This window comes from Epinephelus lanceolatus, chromosome 16 (assembly GCF_041903045.1).
Source record: "Epinephelus lanceolatus isolate andai-2023 chromosome 16, ASM4190304v1, whole genome shotgun sequence".
In the NCBI taxonomy this organism is placed as follows: domain Eukaryota; kingdom Metazoa; phylum Chordata; class Actinopteri; order Perciformes; family Serranidae; genus Epinephelus; species Epinephelus lanceolatus.
The window spans coordinates 33,940,108-33,959,208 of NC_135749.1; the positions used below are offsets into that span (position 1 = coordinate 33,940,108).

General features: G+C 41.3%; 1 protein-coding gene across 1 annotated transcript; it reads left to right on the forward strand.

Annotated features, from left to right (window-relative positions):
• Positions 1-5,101: 5,101 nt before the first annotated feature.
• Positions 5,102-13,464, forward strand: LOC117263552 (major histocompatibility complex class I-related protein 1-like). Its single transcript, XM_033637051.2, has 7 exons — positions 5,102-5,293; positions 6,718-6,987; positions 9,318-9,596; positions 10,208-10,510; positions 12,294-12,395; positions 12,643-12,660; positions 13,261-13,464. Exons 1-7 carry the CDS (start codon positions 5,245-5,247, stop codon positions 13,302-13,304), a joined length of 1,065 nt encoding a protein of 354 aa, XP_033492942.2. The 5' UTR covers positions 5,102-5,244; the 3' UTR covers positions 13,305-13,464.
• The last annotated feature ends 5,637 nt before the right edge of the window (positions 13,465-19,101 follow it).

Consider the following 19,101-nt stretch of genomic DNA (forward strand, 5'->3'; position numbering starts at 1 on the left):
GGTATTGGTGGAAGAGTCTTTAATTGGATAATGAATTTCTTAACAGGCAGAAAAATCAAAGTTAAAGTAGGAATAGCATTATCTCAGGATTTAGAGGTAGAAAATGGTATTCCCCAGGGAAGTGCCATTAGTCCACTTTTGTTTAATATCATGATTAATGATATTTTTTCAAAACTAAATGGGAGTATTAATTCAGCCCTTTATGTGGATGATGGTACCATATGGATGAGAAGCAGAAATGACGCATGTTATCAGGAATATTGCAAGCGCTATACAGGAAGTGGAGAGGTGGTCATATGAGTGGGGGTTCAAACTTTCAGTCAGTAAATCCTGCTACATGATAATAACAAACGGAAGGTTAATAATGTAAACTTAACACTGTATGGTCAACCACTGCAGAAAGTATCGGAGTTTAAATACCTTGGCCTTTGGTTGGACAATAAACACACATGGAAAACCCATATCCAACATTTAGAAACAAAATGTAAAAAAGTAATAAATCTTTTACGAGCTGTTGCTGGATGCTACTGGGGGGCAGACAAACAAGCTCTAATGGACATATATAAAGCACTGATGAGGTCAGCAATAGACTATGGCTGTATAATATATGGAGCAGCAGCAAAAACTACTCTACAAAAAATAGACAGATTACAATACAGGGCTTTAAGAATATGCACAGGACTCATGAAAACAACACCAATTAATGCAGTCCTAATAGAGGCAGGAGAAACACCATTGGAGATGAGGAGGGACAAATTTTCACTAACATACTGGGTTAAACTGAAAGGAAATGGTGATGAAAACCCCTCAACTAATACATTAAAACCGTGTTGGGAATACTCTACATTTCAGAGAAGAGGCTTTGGATGGGAGATAGGAGATAAGGTGAAACAGTTTGGCATGGAGAACTTGGAGTTTACAAAAGCTAATCCTACAAGTAATGTTCCTCCATGGCTGTACCCAGAAACAAAAGTTGACATGAGCATTCTAGAAAAGAAAAGAGAATGGCGCTTGACAGAAACTGGAGTTAAAACAAATGTATATCTGAGACAAAAATATTATAGATACCTAAAAATATTCACAGATGACTCTAAAAATGAACATGAGTGTGTGGGTATTGGTGTTTTCATTCCAGAATTCAATGTACATATCTCTAAGAGAATTTAAAATCAACTGTCAGTTTACACAGCAGAGGTGGTGGCTGTCACTGTATGCCTGCAGTGGGTGGAGGAGGTCAGACCAGATCGGGTGGTGGTGTGCACAGATTCAGCAGCAACTTTAGAAAGTATACAGTCAACTAAATCAGACAGAGAATATTTACTAATAGAACTACAACATAGCCTATTAAGGCTTCACCGGGGTGGTGTGGATGTACAGTTCTGCTGGGTACCAGCACACGAGGGGGTGAAAGGGAATGAGACGGCTGACAAGTTAGCAAAAGCATCACTAAGAAAAGAAATTACAATACCTATTCAGCTAGGTAAAGGAGAAGGAAAAACAATAATCAAGAAAAAAGGAATGGAAAAATGGCAGGAAAAGTGGGATGAGGATCAGAAAGGAAGAGGATTTCATAAAATACGAAAGTCAGTAATAACTAAGATCTACAGAGAGAGGAACAGGAGGGAGGAAATCCTCATTTCACGTCTTAGAGTAGGACACACCGGACTGAATGACACCATGTGGTTACTGGGGAAAAGGATAGATGATTTGTGTGATATGTGCAGAGTAAAGGAAAATGCAGAACATGTGTTGCTTCAGTGTATGAAGTATAAAATAAAAAGGAAAAGATTTGAAGAAAAAATTAAAGAGGCAGGTAGGGAGTGGGGCCTAAATGGAATTCTGGGAACAGAAGGAGAGGGAGAAGAGATAAGGAAGGGGAGGAGGGCGCTGCTTGTGTTCCTAAGGGACACAGGGCTGGCGGCTAAAATATAAAAATAGGTAAGTGACATGATGATGCACAGTCTTGTACAGTAGGTGGCGGTATGCACCTAAAAGTTGTTTGCGACCCGCCATTAAAAAAAGAAGAAGAAGAAGAAGAAGAAGAAGAAGCCGCGAGACCACTTTCTGACATGGCAGCAGCGCATCGTTTCTCTGATCTGGTGATAAGTGATTTCTCGTGTGTGACCATAGTGTGTATGTTCGTATTTAGGTTGTCTTGCTAAATATTGTATCTTTTTGTTAAGACCTGTGCCTTAGGGCCAACTGAGTCGTTTGTATGTATTGTAAATAGTCACTACCACATTGTTTGCATGGAGCGTAGGGGTGAGCTGCTATTTCTGTTGGATCTGTTTTCTCCTGTTTTTCTTTAGCCTAGGGAGTTAGGCCTAGTATTGTACTTTTGTTTCTTTTGTTTTCGTTAGGAATTAGGTATATCGCCGGTCGGTAGACAGGTTGCTTTTTGTTTGTTGTTTTGGCCTGGGTTCACCCTGACGCAATCGCTCCATTTGTGTGCCATATTGTACCGTGTGTTTTTTTAAAGTGTGTAGCAATAAATTGCTCACCTGTACATTTATACTCGTGTTGCTGTGTGTCCTTATGTTACGCACCCACACCCCTAGACCAGGGCGTAACAATTGTCTTTGATTGTAAAGTGTCCTTGGGTGTCAAGAAAGGCGCTTTTAAATAAAATGTATTATTATTATGGTGGTTGCACCGCTGAGCGGACCATGGCATTTATGAAATTATCTGTTGTGTCAGTTGGGCCAGTCACTGTAGTTTAGCCTGAGCAGATATGATAAAGAGAAGAGTTTCAGCTCTTTGCTTGGGTGAGTGAAGGATTTAAAGGCAGCTTAAACATACATTAGGTCAGGGTCAGAGAATGGTGTCGCCTGTCAGAGGGCTCAGTAGATTTATAACGCCACAGCTAACCTAGGACCTAATGAAAGGTAAATCATTATTTATCGTGAATACTGAGCTTCTGTAGGAATCCACACAACCTTTGGCACATTTTCCTGTGTACTGATAACCATAAATGACTGTGAAAATCTTTGAGTTGAGTTTGAATGATGCTGCTCTTTAGCCAATCACAATGGAGGGGGCGGGGCCGAGACGTGCAGGTGTCCCCAGGAAATATGTATCTACAGAAACAGCAAGCTCCGCGTCCATGTCGACTGCTCCACCCAAAACGCCGTCTCGTCAACGTGAAAAAAATATTTTTTTTCCAGTGGATGTCTTAGTTACAACATGATTAAGCTAACTGGAGTAGTTTAATGTCGTATCCGACAACGGGAGGCTTTTAACAGATGACGTCCTGATGTTAGCTTTGCTGCTGCTGTTAGCTGTCCCTGTCAGCTGCAGTCTGATGCTTTCTAGACATCGTGATTTCCCAAAACTGAATAAATACCACACATAGCAACACAAAACTGCTTTGCTAGCTCAGTCATGTTGTAACTAAGATATCCGCTGGGAAAAATATTTTATTCACGGACCGTTTATTGAGTTACTGAGTTACTACAGACACTGCTAACGGGGCTAACAGTTACCCCAGCTAATCTACGATAACCATGCTATTAATTACAAAATGTGCACACAGAAATAGTAATTGTTCAGTCATTGTGTTTATAGACTTTACAAACATCAGATTAGTCTAAACAGTGATATAGTGACGTGAAAAATGTGAGATATATATCTATATATAGATATATAGCTCAACTCTGCTGGTTTTCTACCCAGAAGTATTTGTAAACAACAAGGCAATTCCCTGGGGGCACCGCCGGAAATGAAGGGCGTGAGCGATCGCCGAGGCCCCTGCACTTCAGTTAGTCGAAAAACTCTGGGGCTGCATCCCAAGTCTCTTAATTGTATACTGCTAACTCCTAACTCCTGGCTTGAACTGGAAGTCATTCGGGGTCCGCCATCTTTAAGGCTGTCTCATGTCTCTTATTCCTTCCAGTAAGGAGTTAGCGTTAGGAGTTAGGAGGGATCTGTTAGGTGCGTGACGCTTCAGAGTAAGGCCGTCTCATGTCTCTTAATAAGCAATCCTCGCTCCTCACTCCTAACTCCTGACTCCTTACATGTTTTCCTAAGTGGGAGGGACTAAACAGTTAGGTAAGGTGGTTAGCAGTAATTTTAAGAGACTTGGGATGCAGCCCTAAGAGACAGTGTCTCCAGGGGTAAAGGAAGGGAAAAAAAAGGGTTTTTTTTGTTTTTTGTTTTTCACAGATGGATTTCCAGATTGACTCATCTGTGACTATAGCTGCAGTAATATGAATATTACATTCAGTGTTCTTACAGAAGAGTTGGATTAAAAGACTGATATGATTGTCAGCTCTGAGCAGAGGAAGCTCCCAGACAAGCTTAGCTTAGTATGAACACAGAGTCAGGAGGAAACAGCTCACCAGTAGCTCTGTGAACTAAAAAAGTCCACTCAGTAGGAGATATCCACCAGGCAGTCACCTGAGCTGATTGTGGTCACTGTAGACAGCAGATGTGCTGCAGCAAGTTTCAGAAGCATTTCAGAAGCTAATAAAAATACACTCTTCATCTATTGTTGACAGAGCTGCAGCATATTTGGCAGAGCAGTTTGGTTTCTCCTGTCAACAGGCACTGTGTTTGAACCAACCCCGTTCTCCCCTACCTGCCTGTTCCCTTGTTTGCTTTGATCATTGAGGTAGATTTGCATCTCTACAGTCTTTGCATTGTTTTTCTGTCTGCTCCTTCCTGTTTTTTCCTTTTAATGCAACAGCAGATTTTTTTTGTAGAATTTTAGAGATTTAGATTGTATTTGTCTGATTTGAAGGTTTATTCTGTGAACAGAAAACATGTGTGACTGATAGTGAAGTGTAGTCATCAGAGACTGAATACATTCACCATAAACTATACAGAGTCTACTGTATATTAACACTGGGCTGTCAAATGGAGGATAAACCATGAACATAAACTACAGGTCGCCTGTAAAGCATTTTAATAAATTAATCTATCATAATTAAAACAACTGGAGACTGAGAACAAACTGATATATGGGTCTGATCATTTTTTTAATGAATTGACATCATTCCAGACAGGATGTTAGTGTGTCTGTGACTTCCTGCACGGACTGAAGGCTGCTGGAAACTGTCGGGAAACCGTCCGACTTCACCGCAGCTTTTTGTCACTGCCCCCCGCTGCGGCCGCCTGCTCTCTGCTACTTTCCAGGCGAGACGCAGTTTATCTCGAACGAGCCTACTCCCTCCTCCTAGTGCCAACTGGCAAGAAAAAGCAGAACAAGCAGCTGCCCCAGCTCGATGACCTCTTCATCAAAACAAGATGAAAAATCTACTTTTGCTGCTTCTCTTGTGTCACGTGTCATCATCAGGTGAGATCACACTGTGAATATTTGCTTCACTTTCCACTGGGCTCTGTATTTTGTTTGTATTTTGTTCCTGCGTAGCTCCAGGAAACACTTGTTTAGTTTCACTTTTACTTCTACAGTACTTTAGAATTTAGTAAGACTATAAGTTTAAAGTTGACCACAATGAATATCAGGCACATGCACACATAGACCCCAGGTGGTGTTCAAGCACCTGCCCTTTTGCCCTCTGACCAGGTAGCCTAAGTGCCCTTTTTTGTGAGACATTTTGTTTGTTTCTTTTTCTAATGTAATATTTACCCACAACGAGCAGAGTAAAACACCAGATTACTTTCTCACTTCCACATGTCTATAAAAACCAAAACTCCAGTCAAAATAATGTTATGATCTCCCACACTGTGGCTCTTATTTATATAAAAAAAAAATCTGAAATGCGGCTTGGTGCTGCACATGTCTTGTGCTAAGAGCACAGAGAGGAGAGGAGGAGCCCAAAGGTGCAGTCCCTGCAGGCGTCTGTTCTCTAGGATTCTTTATTAATACTTGAAGTGTTTTTATAAGATAATTATAAGAATTAGTGGCTATTATGATTTAAAGAAATCACAGCGGTTTCCTTGTAAATTCAAAACTTTGTTGTTTACAAGTTCTTCGGGGGGTGGACTGAATTTTAAAAAACATGAATTTATTCTTATTTCTGAACCAACAGGAAATAAAGCATTTAGATGGATCGCAGGTTAAATTAAAGGGTTCTGATGGGAACGTAACAACAACAAAAAATAAAAAATAAAATAAAATAATATAAGCCTAAGGAAAAGAACCATGTTTGTAGGAAGCTGAATTTGATGTAAATAAACCAAACTACTACCTCAACAGAGTCTTTTCTCTTCAGCACTCTGTTAACTTCATATTTAAAAACTTTGAGGCAGAAATCATCCTCAGTGTGTCGCTGTGTCAGAGCAGTTTCTACTCTGTACATCCAGAACCACTGAAACCTCTCTGCAGAACACGCTCCGTCATTTACACACAGTAAAATGTGTTGACTCAGCACACAACATGACATAGGACAAGTTGATCTACAGGAGAATAAATATTTGAAAGCAGTACAGAATGCCTGAGAGTGTTACTGTCTTATATTCTATCATATTTTTTATTTTGAATTGTCGCCTGCCACCTGAATTTTGTTTTTTTTTTCATAAATAAATACATTTCCACTATAAGTCAATGCAGACAACGTTACCAGAACGTGGAAAATAAAGAGTTTCCTGGGTCTGGGGTATTTTTTCAATTAATAATTATTAGAGAGGTGCCCTTTTTTTGCATGAGCACCGGCCCCCCCAAAAATATCTGTGCACGGGCCTGCCACATATATCATATTTATGATGGGTGATGATGATGTGTATATTTAAACTGAATGTTCCTCATTTGTCCTGCAGTAAAACACTCCCTGAAGTTTTTCTTCACTGCATCTTCTGGAATCCCAAACTTCCCACAGCTTGTGGGTGCTGCAGTGGTTGATGACCTTCTGGCGGGTTACTGCGACACCAATATAAAGGTCATAGAAGTGAAACAGGACTGGGTGAAAACAGCATTAGAAAACAATCCGTATCAGCTGGAGTGGTACACTCAACGCTGTCTTGTGATCCTGCCAGACGTCTCCAAAGCTGAAATTTACAGATTGAAGCAGCGCTTCAACCAAAGTGGAGGTACAGTTTGTATTTTAGTTTGTATCGTAGTTGAAAAGTAAAGTGACCCAAACTCATTCCCAAAAGTCAAACCAGAAAAGTGCACTCATTTCAGCACTGGTTCCCAGCCTGGGGGTCGGGGCCCTCATTCAGGGAAGCCAAAGCTTCACACAGGGTCACGAGGCCTTCATGATGTAAAGGGGTGTAAGAAAACTATTCTTTTAAATATACAGTAGGCCTTTATCTCAGCATTTCATTTATTTCTGTGAGGAAAAGTAAATTAATTGGTATTTTTTAAAGTTTAGATTATGATTAATGTTAATGTTATGTTATTATTGTTATATTAAGGGGACACTTAAATCACACATCAGATCTTGATGAACAAATGATTCATGACGTAACAACTGTCAGTGGAAACCAAAATCATCAACCCACTGAGGGCTGGATTTAAAGTCGCACTGAAAATGACATGTTTACATGTTCATGCTCGCTGAACACATGTATTGATAAAGTATTGGCTGCTTACTCACTAAGGGTTAATGTCACTTAGAGTAACGAGTGTAGCAGCCGTCAACTCGAGTCATTTTCGAGTTATCTTCACTTCATTTCCACTGCGGCTGCTCGGCTGTTCACCGGTTACCGTGTTGCGTCAGTGTATGTGTGGATGTGTGTGTGTGTGTGTGGAGATCAGCGAAGGCACATGCCGGTTAGTGCTTATCAATACTACGGTCTTTAATAATTTAGCCCCGGGGCTAATTTAGTACCGGGTTTCTGTACCAATCCTCAATAAAAAAAAAGCACAAACGAAGTGAAGCTTGAAGAAATGAACTAAAGTTTGCAGACACACTGACACGGAAGTGCGGAACGCTGCGAGTGTGTGTTCCACCAATCAGCGTTCTTCAGCACACAGCCCCGCCCCTCAAGAATTCCAGGTAATCTGAAAAGTCCTACCTCCCTACTAGGTACTTTTTTCAGGGAAAGTCTGGAGGGAAAGTTTTTTTATCTGGGTAATTTCGGTGGAAACGTGCAGAGGTTTTTCAAAATCTCAGATAAATGAGAAAACTTCCTGTGGTGGAAAAGGGGCTAAAGTCAAAACTGAAATCACAGGCTGATCCAACTTGTGTGAATTTTATCAGAGCAACTCATAATGTGACTCAGTAGTGCGTACGGCCCCCGCATGCCCGTATGAACTCCTGATAACGTCTGGGCATGCTGTTGAGTCGGTGCAAAGTGTCCTGGGGAATCTCCTTCCAGACATGGATCAGGGCGTCCTGCACCTGGGGGAACCCAGGGCCCACTGCAACAGCGTAAGGTCTGATTATTGCTCTTCATCCCGGTAGCTAACAGCAATCAGGGTACTGCTGGCTATGACATTGAGGTCTGTGCAACCCTCTAAGGATATGCCTCCCCTCACCATTACTGATCCACCACCAAACTGGTCATGCTGGATGATGTTACTGGCAGCAGGCATCTTGCCTGTCACATGTGCCCAGTGCGAACCTGCTCTCGTCTGTGAAGAGAATGGGGCACCAGTGGCAGACCTGCCAATTTTGGTGTTCCATAGCGAATGCCAACCGAGCTGCACAGTGCTGGGCTGTGAGCACAGATCCCACTAGAGGATGTCGGGCCCTTATGTCACCCTCATGGAGTCTGTTCCTAACAGTCTGGTCAGAAACATGCACACCAGTAGTCTGCTGGAGGTCATTTTGTAGGGCTCTGGCAGCGCTCCTCCTGTTCCTCCTCACACAAAGGAGCAGATACCAGTCCTGCTGCTGGGTTAATGCCCTTCTACAGCCCTGTCCAGCTCTCCTTGTGTCATGGCCGGTCTCCTGGTATGTCCTCCATGCTCCTGAGACTGTGCTGGGAGACACAGAAAACCTTCTTGTGACCTCATGTATGGATGTGCCATCCTGGAGGAGCTGCTGAACAAACTGATTGGGCTGCAGGTACCGCCTATTGCTACCAGTAGTAACAAAGACACTAGCAGAACACAAATCTAGAGAGGAGTCAGTCAGGAAGGATAAGGAGAGTCTTGCTTTTGCCTCTTCATTGAACCTGTTGTCACTTTCATTTGCACCAAAGCAGATGAAACTGATTCACAATCACTTGACAAATTGATATCCCTGAAGTTTAACTCACTTGCTGTTATACGATGACCAGAAAGTGTTCCCTTAATTTTTCGAGCAGTCTATATAGAGCCTGTGGTCTGTGTGAAAGGGCCAAATATCTGGCCAGTGTAATTTGACTGGGAGGATAGCAGAGCATCACACAATGTACAATATGTTTAAGATCATCTTTCCACTGGAGGTATCATCTGTACATCACTGTTAATTACAGTCTCTGTTTCTCAGGTATCCACATTTTCCAGAGGGTGAGTGGCTGTGAGTGGGATGATGAAACTGGAGAGGTTAATGGTTTTATGCAGTATGGTTATGATGGAGAAGACTTCATATCATTAGACCTGAAGACACTGACATGGATCGCTCTGAAACCCCAAGCTGTCGTCACCAAACTGACATGGGATGCTGACAAAGTCAGACTAAAAGACCATGAAAACTTCTTAACTCATGTTTGTCCTGAGTGGCTGAAGACTTATGTGGCCTTTGGAAAGAGCTATCTGCAGAGAAAAGGTAGAATCACATGACCTGATGTAGTTTCATTAACATAACAATGTTCATACAACCTGCTCAGAATGAACTGCTGCTGTATTTTCACTCCAAACTGTCTGACATTAACTTCTGTTTGACTGTTTTCTGTGGCGGTAAAGTTTGATTTAGCTCTCACCAATCAGTAGAGACTGACATGTTGGAGTGCTGTGACGTTTCTGTCCATCAAAGCTGAGACTGTGGTAGTTAGTGCACAGCATGAGTTAAGTAAGTTCAGTTTCAGAATAGACATATTGCTGTTTCATTGAACACTGCTATGAACTGCTTTGTTGTAATCCACAAAAACAGTCTTCTCTGACTGTAGTGAGTTTTTTAAGTGGTGCTGCAATTCCCTTTATTTCATCTATATACAGACAGTGTGGAGGTAGCTAAGGTAGGTGTAGCTGATGGGTTGTTGAATATTTACTTATTCAGTTATTTTGCCCAGAAGAATTTTCACACTATCTGTTGTTGATTGAGATCACTTTTAGATTGACCAGAAACAATTATCTACCACTGGTATGAACAAGCATTGAAATGTACTGTGCAAAAAAGGTATAACTCACATATGTCTTTATTTGCTTCTCTCTGTGCAGACCTTCCCTCAGTGTCTCTCCTCCAGAAGTCTCCCTCCTCTCCAGTCAGCTGCCACGCTACAGGTTTCTACCCTGACAGAGCCATGATGTTCTGGAGGAAAGATGGAGAGGAGATTCATGAGGGCGTGGAGCTCGGAGAGATTCTCCCCAACCACGATGGATCCTTCCAGATGAGTGCTGACCTGAACCTGTCATCAGTCCCACCTGAAGACTGGAGGAGGTACGACTGTGTGTTTCAATTCTCTGGTGTGAAGGACCACATCGTCACCAAACTGGACAAAGCAGTGATCAGGACCAACATGGGTAAGAGTGAGATCAGGAGTGACAGATGTGAAACATTTAATTGACTTCAGTTGTCCTGCAGTTCATTATTCATTGATTATTCACCTTTTTCATGCTGGAGCAGACACAGAAGCAATATCCTTAACTGCCAGTTAGCAGGCTGTCTCCCTCTGTCGCTAACCTGATAATAAGTTACAGATTGCAAACTATACTTTTTCATAGAGCAGATGAAGAAAGTGGGATAACTTCTTCCATTTTTTCACTCCATGGAGCTCTAGACAAGAGATTTATGTTGGTTTAGCTTTTATCATCCAGCTCAGTTTGACATTCATCAGTCTTTTTTCAGCTTTTGTTTAATTTCAGTGTCAAACCAATGCATACAAACTGTTGTAGATTACACCAACATCACATGTAATGAGATCATAACTACACTGCTCAAAAAATTAAGGGAACACTTAAATCACACATCAGATCTTGATGAACAAATGATTCAAGTTGAAAATCTTGACTAATGAACATTGTTTAATTTGTTGAGAACAAAATTACGGAACAGCGGCCAATGGAAACCAAACAATGGTTTGACATTGACAGCTGGATTTAAAGTCACACTGGAAATCAAAGTACAAAAAATACATTCACAGGCTGATCCAACTTGTGTGAATTTTATCAGAGTAACTCATAATGTGACTCAGTGGTGTGTATGGCCCCCGCATGCCTATATGAACTGATAATTGTGGCCATGCTCCTGATGAGTCGACAGATGATGTCCTGGGGCATCTCCTCCCCGACCTGGATCAGGGCATCAGTGAGCTCCTGGACAGTCTGTGTCAGATGCACCCATACATAATGTCCCAAAGGTACTCAATTGGATTAAGGTCAGGGGAACGAGAGGGCCAGTCAATGGCATCAATGCCTTCATCATCCAGGAACTGCCTACACAGTCTGACCACATGAAGCCGGGCATTGTCCTGCACCAGGAGGAACCCAGGGCCCACTGCACCACGAGGAACCCAGGGCCCACTGCACCAGCATAAGGTCTGACAATCGCTCTGAGGATTTCATCCCGGTACAGCAGTAAGGGCTATGACATGGAGGTGTGTGTGCCTCCCCAGACCATCACTGACCCACTACCAAAACTGGTCATACTGGATGATGTTACAGACAGCAAAACGTTCACCATAGCATCTCAAGACTCTTTTACACCTGTCACATGTGCTCAGTGTGAACCTGCTCTCATCTGTGAAGAGAATGGGACGCCATTGGCGGACCTGACAATTCTGGTGTTCTCTGGTGACGCCAGTCGAGCTCTCCTTGTGTAATGGCCGGTCTCCTGGTATCTCCTCCATGCTCTTGAGACTGTGCTGGGAGACACAGCAGACCTTCATTCAACCACACGTACGGATGTGCCACTCTGGAGGAGCTGGACTCCCTGTGCAACCTGACGGGGCAGCAGGTACCGCCTAATGCTGCCAGTAGTAACAAGGACACTAGCAGAACACAAAATGAGAGAAGACTCAGTGAGGAAGGATAAGGAGAGAGCAACTGTCTGCGGCCACCACATGTAAAACCACTGCTTTTTTAGGGGTTGTCTTGCTTTTGCCTCTCCATTGAACCTGTTGTCACTTTCATTTGCACCAGTTAAGTTTATCTCACTGGGTGTTATACTGTGATCATTAAGTGTTCCCTTAGTTTTGTAGATGAACATGTGTACAGTAGGTATTAATAAATGGATGGATGGATGTACTTCTGCTCTAACCTGCTATGGCTATATGGTCTTAGACATGTTGTTGTTTTGGTTTAACAGAGGAGCCCTCTGACCCGACCATTTCCATCACTGCTGCGGTGGCTGTTCTTGCTCTCATCCTCATCGCTGTCATTGGATTCATCATTTGCAAAAAGAAGAAAAGTGAGTTTTTTTTGAAGTGGTTTAGTTTTTTTTTCCACTGTGGGTTAAAAAGGTAAAAAAGGGCATCAATCACTGTTATGAAGCAACCAACAGAAATACTTTTAGCATGATGATGATTAGACAAAGGGTAGAAAAATAAAAGATATCTATTTAACTTGAGTTAAATAAATAAAAAAAAGGGGGATCAGAGTCAATGGGGAAAAGGTGACAACTAAAATGATTTGTCGTCTCTTCTTCCTCTCTGCAGACGCACAATCTCCATGCCGTAAGTAGACTTTGTTTTCATGCTATTTTATCTGACATTAACCTATTCACCAGAATGAACTTTGGCATTGTGCATGTCTGCAAACCTCGAATATGTTGCATTTGTACATTTCATATGTTGCAAAAATATTGAAACAATGTTTCTTTACATTTCAGCTGTGACAACTCTGTGGTTAATGTGTGGTTAGGTTTAAGCACAAAAACCACTTAGTTAGGGTTAGGAAAACATCACGTTTTTGCTTGAAATACCCAGTTTGGTCAATGTAAACACGGCTGGAAATGTCACGCCGTCTTGTGAAAACAATACCCACTTACGTTGGTCTTGAACAGTGGTCTGTGGCAGCCATCCTAGGTGTCACAACACCCATCCCATCCTCCTCCTGATGGGAGCTCATACACATTTAGTATAAACAACAGCATACATATGAAACAAACAAAATGGATCATATCTGTAGTTTGCAGACACATAAAACACAAACTTTATATACAACAGAGCATTCTCCATTCTGAATGACCAGCCTCTGCAACAGGTTGTAGCAGCTGTTTATTGAAGGCAGTTTAGTGCAGGATGAGTGGAATAACAGTGTCTTTTGTCTTACAGCTCCTGAAAACAGCTCTGAGCTCTCTGAAAGACTGAGTCCATAAACTTGATTCACAGACTCATTCTGCACACAATGAATTACTTCTAATGGGAGGGCAAAGCAGTAATTGCTGTGACTATTCACATCTCCAGTTAAACATCACCTTAAGCTTCCTACATCTAACCTTTATATAATAAAGCCACTGAAAGCTTGCTTTCAAATCTTCAGTTCAAACTGTTTTTCCTCTATAAGATTACAGTCATGACACAAAGCAACAATTAACTTTAAAGCATCTCATGATAATATTATCTGTTTCATCAGGACTTTGTTGGTGTGATACATATCACATATATACACACACATATATATATATACTGTCTTAAACAAAATAAACTTATAGCGTAGGTAAAACGCCTCGTTTTTACGTTTATTTCCTTGTGCAACCAAAGCACGTGGTTAGGGTTAGGCAACAAAAACTGATGGTGAGATTTAAAAAAAAAAAACATCATGGTTTGGTAACATTTACACGTAAAGTGAACAGCGGGCTCCCAGGTGAACATCCAGGGTTTATTGGACCCATCCACCTCCCCTCCCGCCATTCCTATAGGGACTGACACCACTGACACCACCTGGCAGCATATCATACCATCGCGAAAAGTGCCTTTCTGTGTCGGTGTCTGATGCCACAAAGCATGTGGTATTTGATGAGTTTGAAATGAGAACTGGCTGGGAATCCAAATTGGTGCAGGGAAATATGTGTCAGCTCCTTTTTGCTTTTTAGCTCTGCCCACTTCATTACTTATAGTGATAAGATGAGTAAGGAGATGAGGCCTTGTCTCTTTTTGAAAATTGGAAGTTTGCAAAAGAAGAAAAAAAAGAAAATTTCCAAATGTCCAGTGCTGTCCTGAGCCAAACCAAGAGGTTGCAATATAACTATAACCCTAAAGCCATATTGGCCAATCACGCAAAGAGGACATTGGTGCCATCAGTGTGTAATGGCCCCTGACGGCTTCAGGGGGCAACAAGAATCACAGACTTTCACCTGGGAGGCCAGTGTTCTCTTCTCACATGAATGTACAGCCAAACCCTGTTATTTTTTGTTAAACTCATGTGCATTTGTTGCCTAAACTGAACTACATGCATTTGTTGTTGAAGGAAACAAAACATCAATTCTCGGTGTTGTACCAATGTAGTACATTTATTTTAAGAGAGTGCATACAAACTATACTTTTCCTGTGAAAAAGTTAGTGTATTTTGAAAAGACACAATGCATGTAACAGGCAGAAGTTGACATGGCGTCCCAGAACATCAACAACAGATGCACCCAGACTACAATGTAAGTCATATGTAGACATGGAAAGTCCACGACCAAGCGATGATATGTGACGAGGTCGGAGTGAGAATGTCTTTTGCGAACGTGTAAAAAGTCCGGTTAGCAAGGTTAGAGCAACAACTATTGTGTGATGCCTCACAAAAGAGACGTACCCCAGTGGTTTAGTGGCGGTTTAAGTGGTGGGTGTATTACTTGGTAGATGTGTAGGTTAACAAGGAGGAAGTGGGCGGCACGGTGGTGTGGTGGTTAGCACTCTCGCCTCATAGCAAGAGGGTTGCTGGTTCGATCCCGGGCATGGGAGCCCTTCTGTGCGGAGTTTGCATGTTCTCCCTGTGTCAGCGTGGGTTCTCTCCGGCTTCCTCTCACAGTCCAAAGACATGCAGATTGGGGACTAGGTTAATTGATAACTCTAAATTGTCCGTAGGTGTGAATGTGAGCGTGAATGGTTGTTTGTCTCTATGTGTCAGTCCTGCGATAGTCTGGCGACCTGTCCAGGGTGTACTCTGCCTCTCGCCCGATGTCAGCTGGGATAGGCTCCAGCCCCCCGCGACCCTCAAGAGGATGAAGCAGTTAGAAGATGAATGAATGAATGAATGAAGTGGGTATACTCTCCTGTATATTCCAATGTTTTTTTGGCTGATAAATGGCTATACTGTAAACAGCCAGAAAAACAGATGGTTATACCCCGTTGACCTGCGTATGCCCTCCACAACATCACTGGTGAACACTGATGTCACAAGCCAAAAACTCTGTTTTCCCTGTTTCTACATGTCAACACTGGAAACAGAATCTCTGAAACTCTTCACCTTGGACAGAGTTTAGCAAAAATCTGTTTTCAATGACCTCAAACCCAGTTTGCATGTAGACAAAAGGCCACAGCACATAGAAACGCCTCTTTTGAAAATTACCCCAGTATATGTGGACTTTACCCATGTTTTCAGGGCCTTTAAATAAAGAGAGGTGATTAGGAGAAAAAACAAGATGTTTGAGGCACAGATACTACTTGATAATAAATAAATAATACTAAATAAAATGCTGAACACAGAATTAAAACAAAGAATGGCACTTTCAGAGCAGCATGACTATATGTTGTTAGTGTATATGTGTGGTTATCCTTTCTGTATTTTAGGTTTGTGCACACACAGTCAGTTCAAGGTACCCACCCACTTCACTCTATCTGTACTCTATCTAGACATGTCTATAGTTTGGCTCTTATGTGCAGAGGGTTTGAGATATACCACTGTAAAATTTTCTGCCAATAAAGTAAATATAATTTACTTTGTTTGAAAACTTGACTGCCATGTCCTGATAAAAAAATGTTAATGTGTTAATATTCAGTCTGTATATTTCTTTGAAGTGTTGTAATACTTTTGCTGGAATCTCAGCTAACACCAAGTGTGTAAGGATGTGTGTTTGATAGCCTAATACATTGTATTTTAGTTTAGAGTCATTATTTCAAATAAAATTACTCCAAATCTTAAATAGATTGATGCCTGTATTTTTTCTTTTCGTCAGAAAAGGTAAACGTTACATCTTCTGAATTATGAATAAGATTTTAAAATTATTAGTCAAACTTTGGCGCAAGTCAGATGTTTTGTGGACACGCTTCAGTACATTTTAAACCAGCAGTGTAAAATTCATGTAAGTTCATTGGTCACACACAGCCCAATTAGATCCCCAATGAGCCGGAGCAGTTAAACCATTGCACAATAATCTATAAATAACAACACCTCCAAATGATGAGCAGTCTGAGATGTCTTAAGGAAAGTAAGTGCAACTTCAACAATATGTCTCAGTTTTTCCACATTCAGTCAGTCTTATGCTCACTGTCATTACATGTGCATTTTTCCATTCACTTCCACTGCTGTGTAGTAATGCTGGCATCACCACACCAAACTAAAGTGGAAGCTAAAGAGGAAGCACATGACGTTCTGTTTGATTTCACTCTATAAACAGAAATAATGTCTTTTTCAGAATAAGCAAAAAAAACAACAGAATATTTTGTACATGTATTCACACTTCAACAGTCTGACTTCTCTGACGTTCTGAAAGCTTCATTCATAAATACACATAACACATTTTGATACAAAATATATTTTTTTAAAAAGGTGTGCAATAAGAATCAAGTGCTTCTTACAAAAGAAAACAAATTTTGATGCCGCAATAACTTCACTGGAGTCATCCTCTAATCTTCAGCAGTAGCCTGTTGTGACGGATTCACAAAAGGACAGGTTGAATAACTGACCAACACTTACTAGACTTCATAGATGACTTATTATTAAACTTTCATATGGAAGCAGTTTATCTGTTTCTGGACTGTAGGTGCAATTCTGAGGTACCTGTAGTTTACGTGAGAATTTCTATTTCCTGCTACATCATATTTCTTCTTCAGTACATTTCAGAGGAGCCTGTTGTTTACTTCATCCCCTCGTCACATTAGTTTGATTTTAAGTTCTGGTTTAAGTCCAGTCTTTGTTGGTTCCTTGGTTTTCTTATGTGATCAGTTTTGTGTTTTCCTGCTCAACCCTTGAAATAAAAGTGTTTCATTTAAGTTCCTGTTGCCTGCAGTCTCCTGCGCTGGGGTCCACCTGCTCCACACAATGACACTTTTACTTAAGAAAAGGATCTAAATATTTCTTCCTAGTCTCACAGGCATCAGATGTGCGTATAGCCACATTTCCACCAGACACTTCCTGTTCACTTAAGAACTTGTACAACAGGTAGCCTACATAAACGTTAGCTCTTTTTAGTGTTTCCACCACAGACACTACTCCTTGGGCTCATTTCTGCTCAATATTAGAAACATATACAGACACGGATGGAGCCTTCTGGCCGTACCCTGCCTTCGTTTTGTCTGTGTTTGTACATGTTTCGTTGTGCCGATGAAACAGCAGTACCACTAGAGATTTTGGGGGCAGTGTCATGTGCAATACGACTGTAGAAAGCAACAAAGACGTTTAAAAAAATGGAACAAACCAGTAACATAGTGAAAAGAATTCTTTGTTAACATGTCACAATGTATTTAATGGCCCTTACAGACCACTGTTATCTACAACGCAGCCTCCATTAACATGACTTAAAACAAATGTTCTACTAATAATGACCCCTACATGCAGCAGTGCATACTCCTATTAACATGCCCTAATATGTTGTTAATCATGTCAAATATGGAAAAATGAAACAGCTGTCACTTGTGCCATTGTCCTTCTTGGCATCAGTATAAGATTCTTTCAGAGTTTTCCACAGGTGGCGGGCTTGTTGGGCCGTGCGAACACAGCCTCCCTCGTTCACTCCTTCAAACACCTTCTTGAAAAGATCAATGTTGCAATATTTGTGCATATTTAAAAACCTGTTAATATCCAAGTCTTTCATAATGTGTAAAAGTAGGTGTGTTTCTCCTTCCAACCAAAAATGTAGGGGGGCATGCATCTGCAGCCTTCTAAACTGTTGTTGAGCTGGTTTGTGTACAAGGTATCCATGAAAACACACAGAGCTGACTGTCAACAGACAAGAGACTGTAAACTGCGGTAAAAACACCAATTGAGGTGAATATTCTCAATGCACTGCATTCAGGTCCAAAGAATGCTCCTGAAATCTGAATACTATTAGCATATCCCACATCTTAATAAGAAAATGCTACATTTGGAATAATATCTGAACAGAATTATGCTGTTTATAAGACTAAGAGAATAATAGTGAAGTATTAGTTTGCATGTAAACATAGTCAGAGCTGACAGAAACACTGCTGTGGTGGATAATCCTTCAGGAGTAACAACATCTGGAGAAAGCTGATGCTGCTGTCCAGCTATTTCTGCAGACTCTTTCTAGGTCACTAATCTGGGACCTTATGTGGGCTATATTTTTAGGCACTAGGCAGTCATTTGTTTTTTTGTGGTGATTATTAGGTAGTCCAGCCCTTTATCTGTCACATCATGGACTTCTTTTGGATTTTCCACTTTTGAAACACAGTAATAAAGAGTCTGCACTAAGCCACAGCTGTAAACGTTTGTCTTTCCATTGTGTCACAAAATAAAATACTAAATCTTAGTGCTTGTACATAAATCACAGAAGGGCTTAGTCCCGAGATATATCACTGACCTGCTTGTACAATATTACAGTGCTGGGCCTCTTAGATCTTCTGGAACAGCTTTGAAATTCTGAAAGTGTACACACATTTATCTTTATATTCTCCTTTTAGCTGCTATTTAATTTTTGTGTCGCTATTTTTCAGGCACATGCACACATAGACCCGAGGCGGTGCTCAGGCACCTGCCCTTTTGGTCTCTGACTAGATAAGTGCCTGTTTTATTTTTTGCATTTCTTTGTTTAGTTTTATATTGTAGTTTTTAAGTTTAGCCCATGGTATTGATTCCCAGTTAAAAGTGTGTTGCATTTGAGTTTTAATTCTGTGAGACTGCAGGAGCCCCTGCCCCTCCCTCTTTGACTTCCATTGTTGTCACAGTCGCCACAAATTGGGTGCCCTCTACTGGAGGCCTGGGAGTTTGAGGGCTCTGTCCAGTATTTTAGC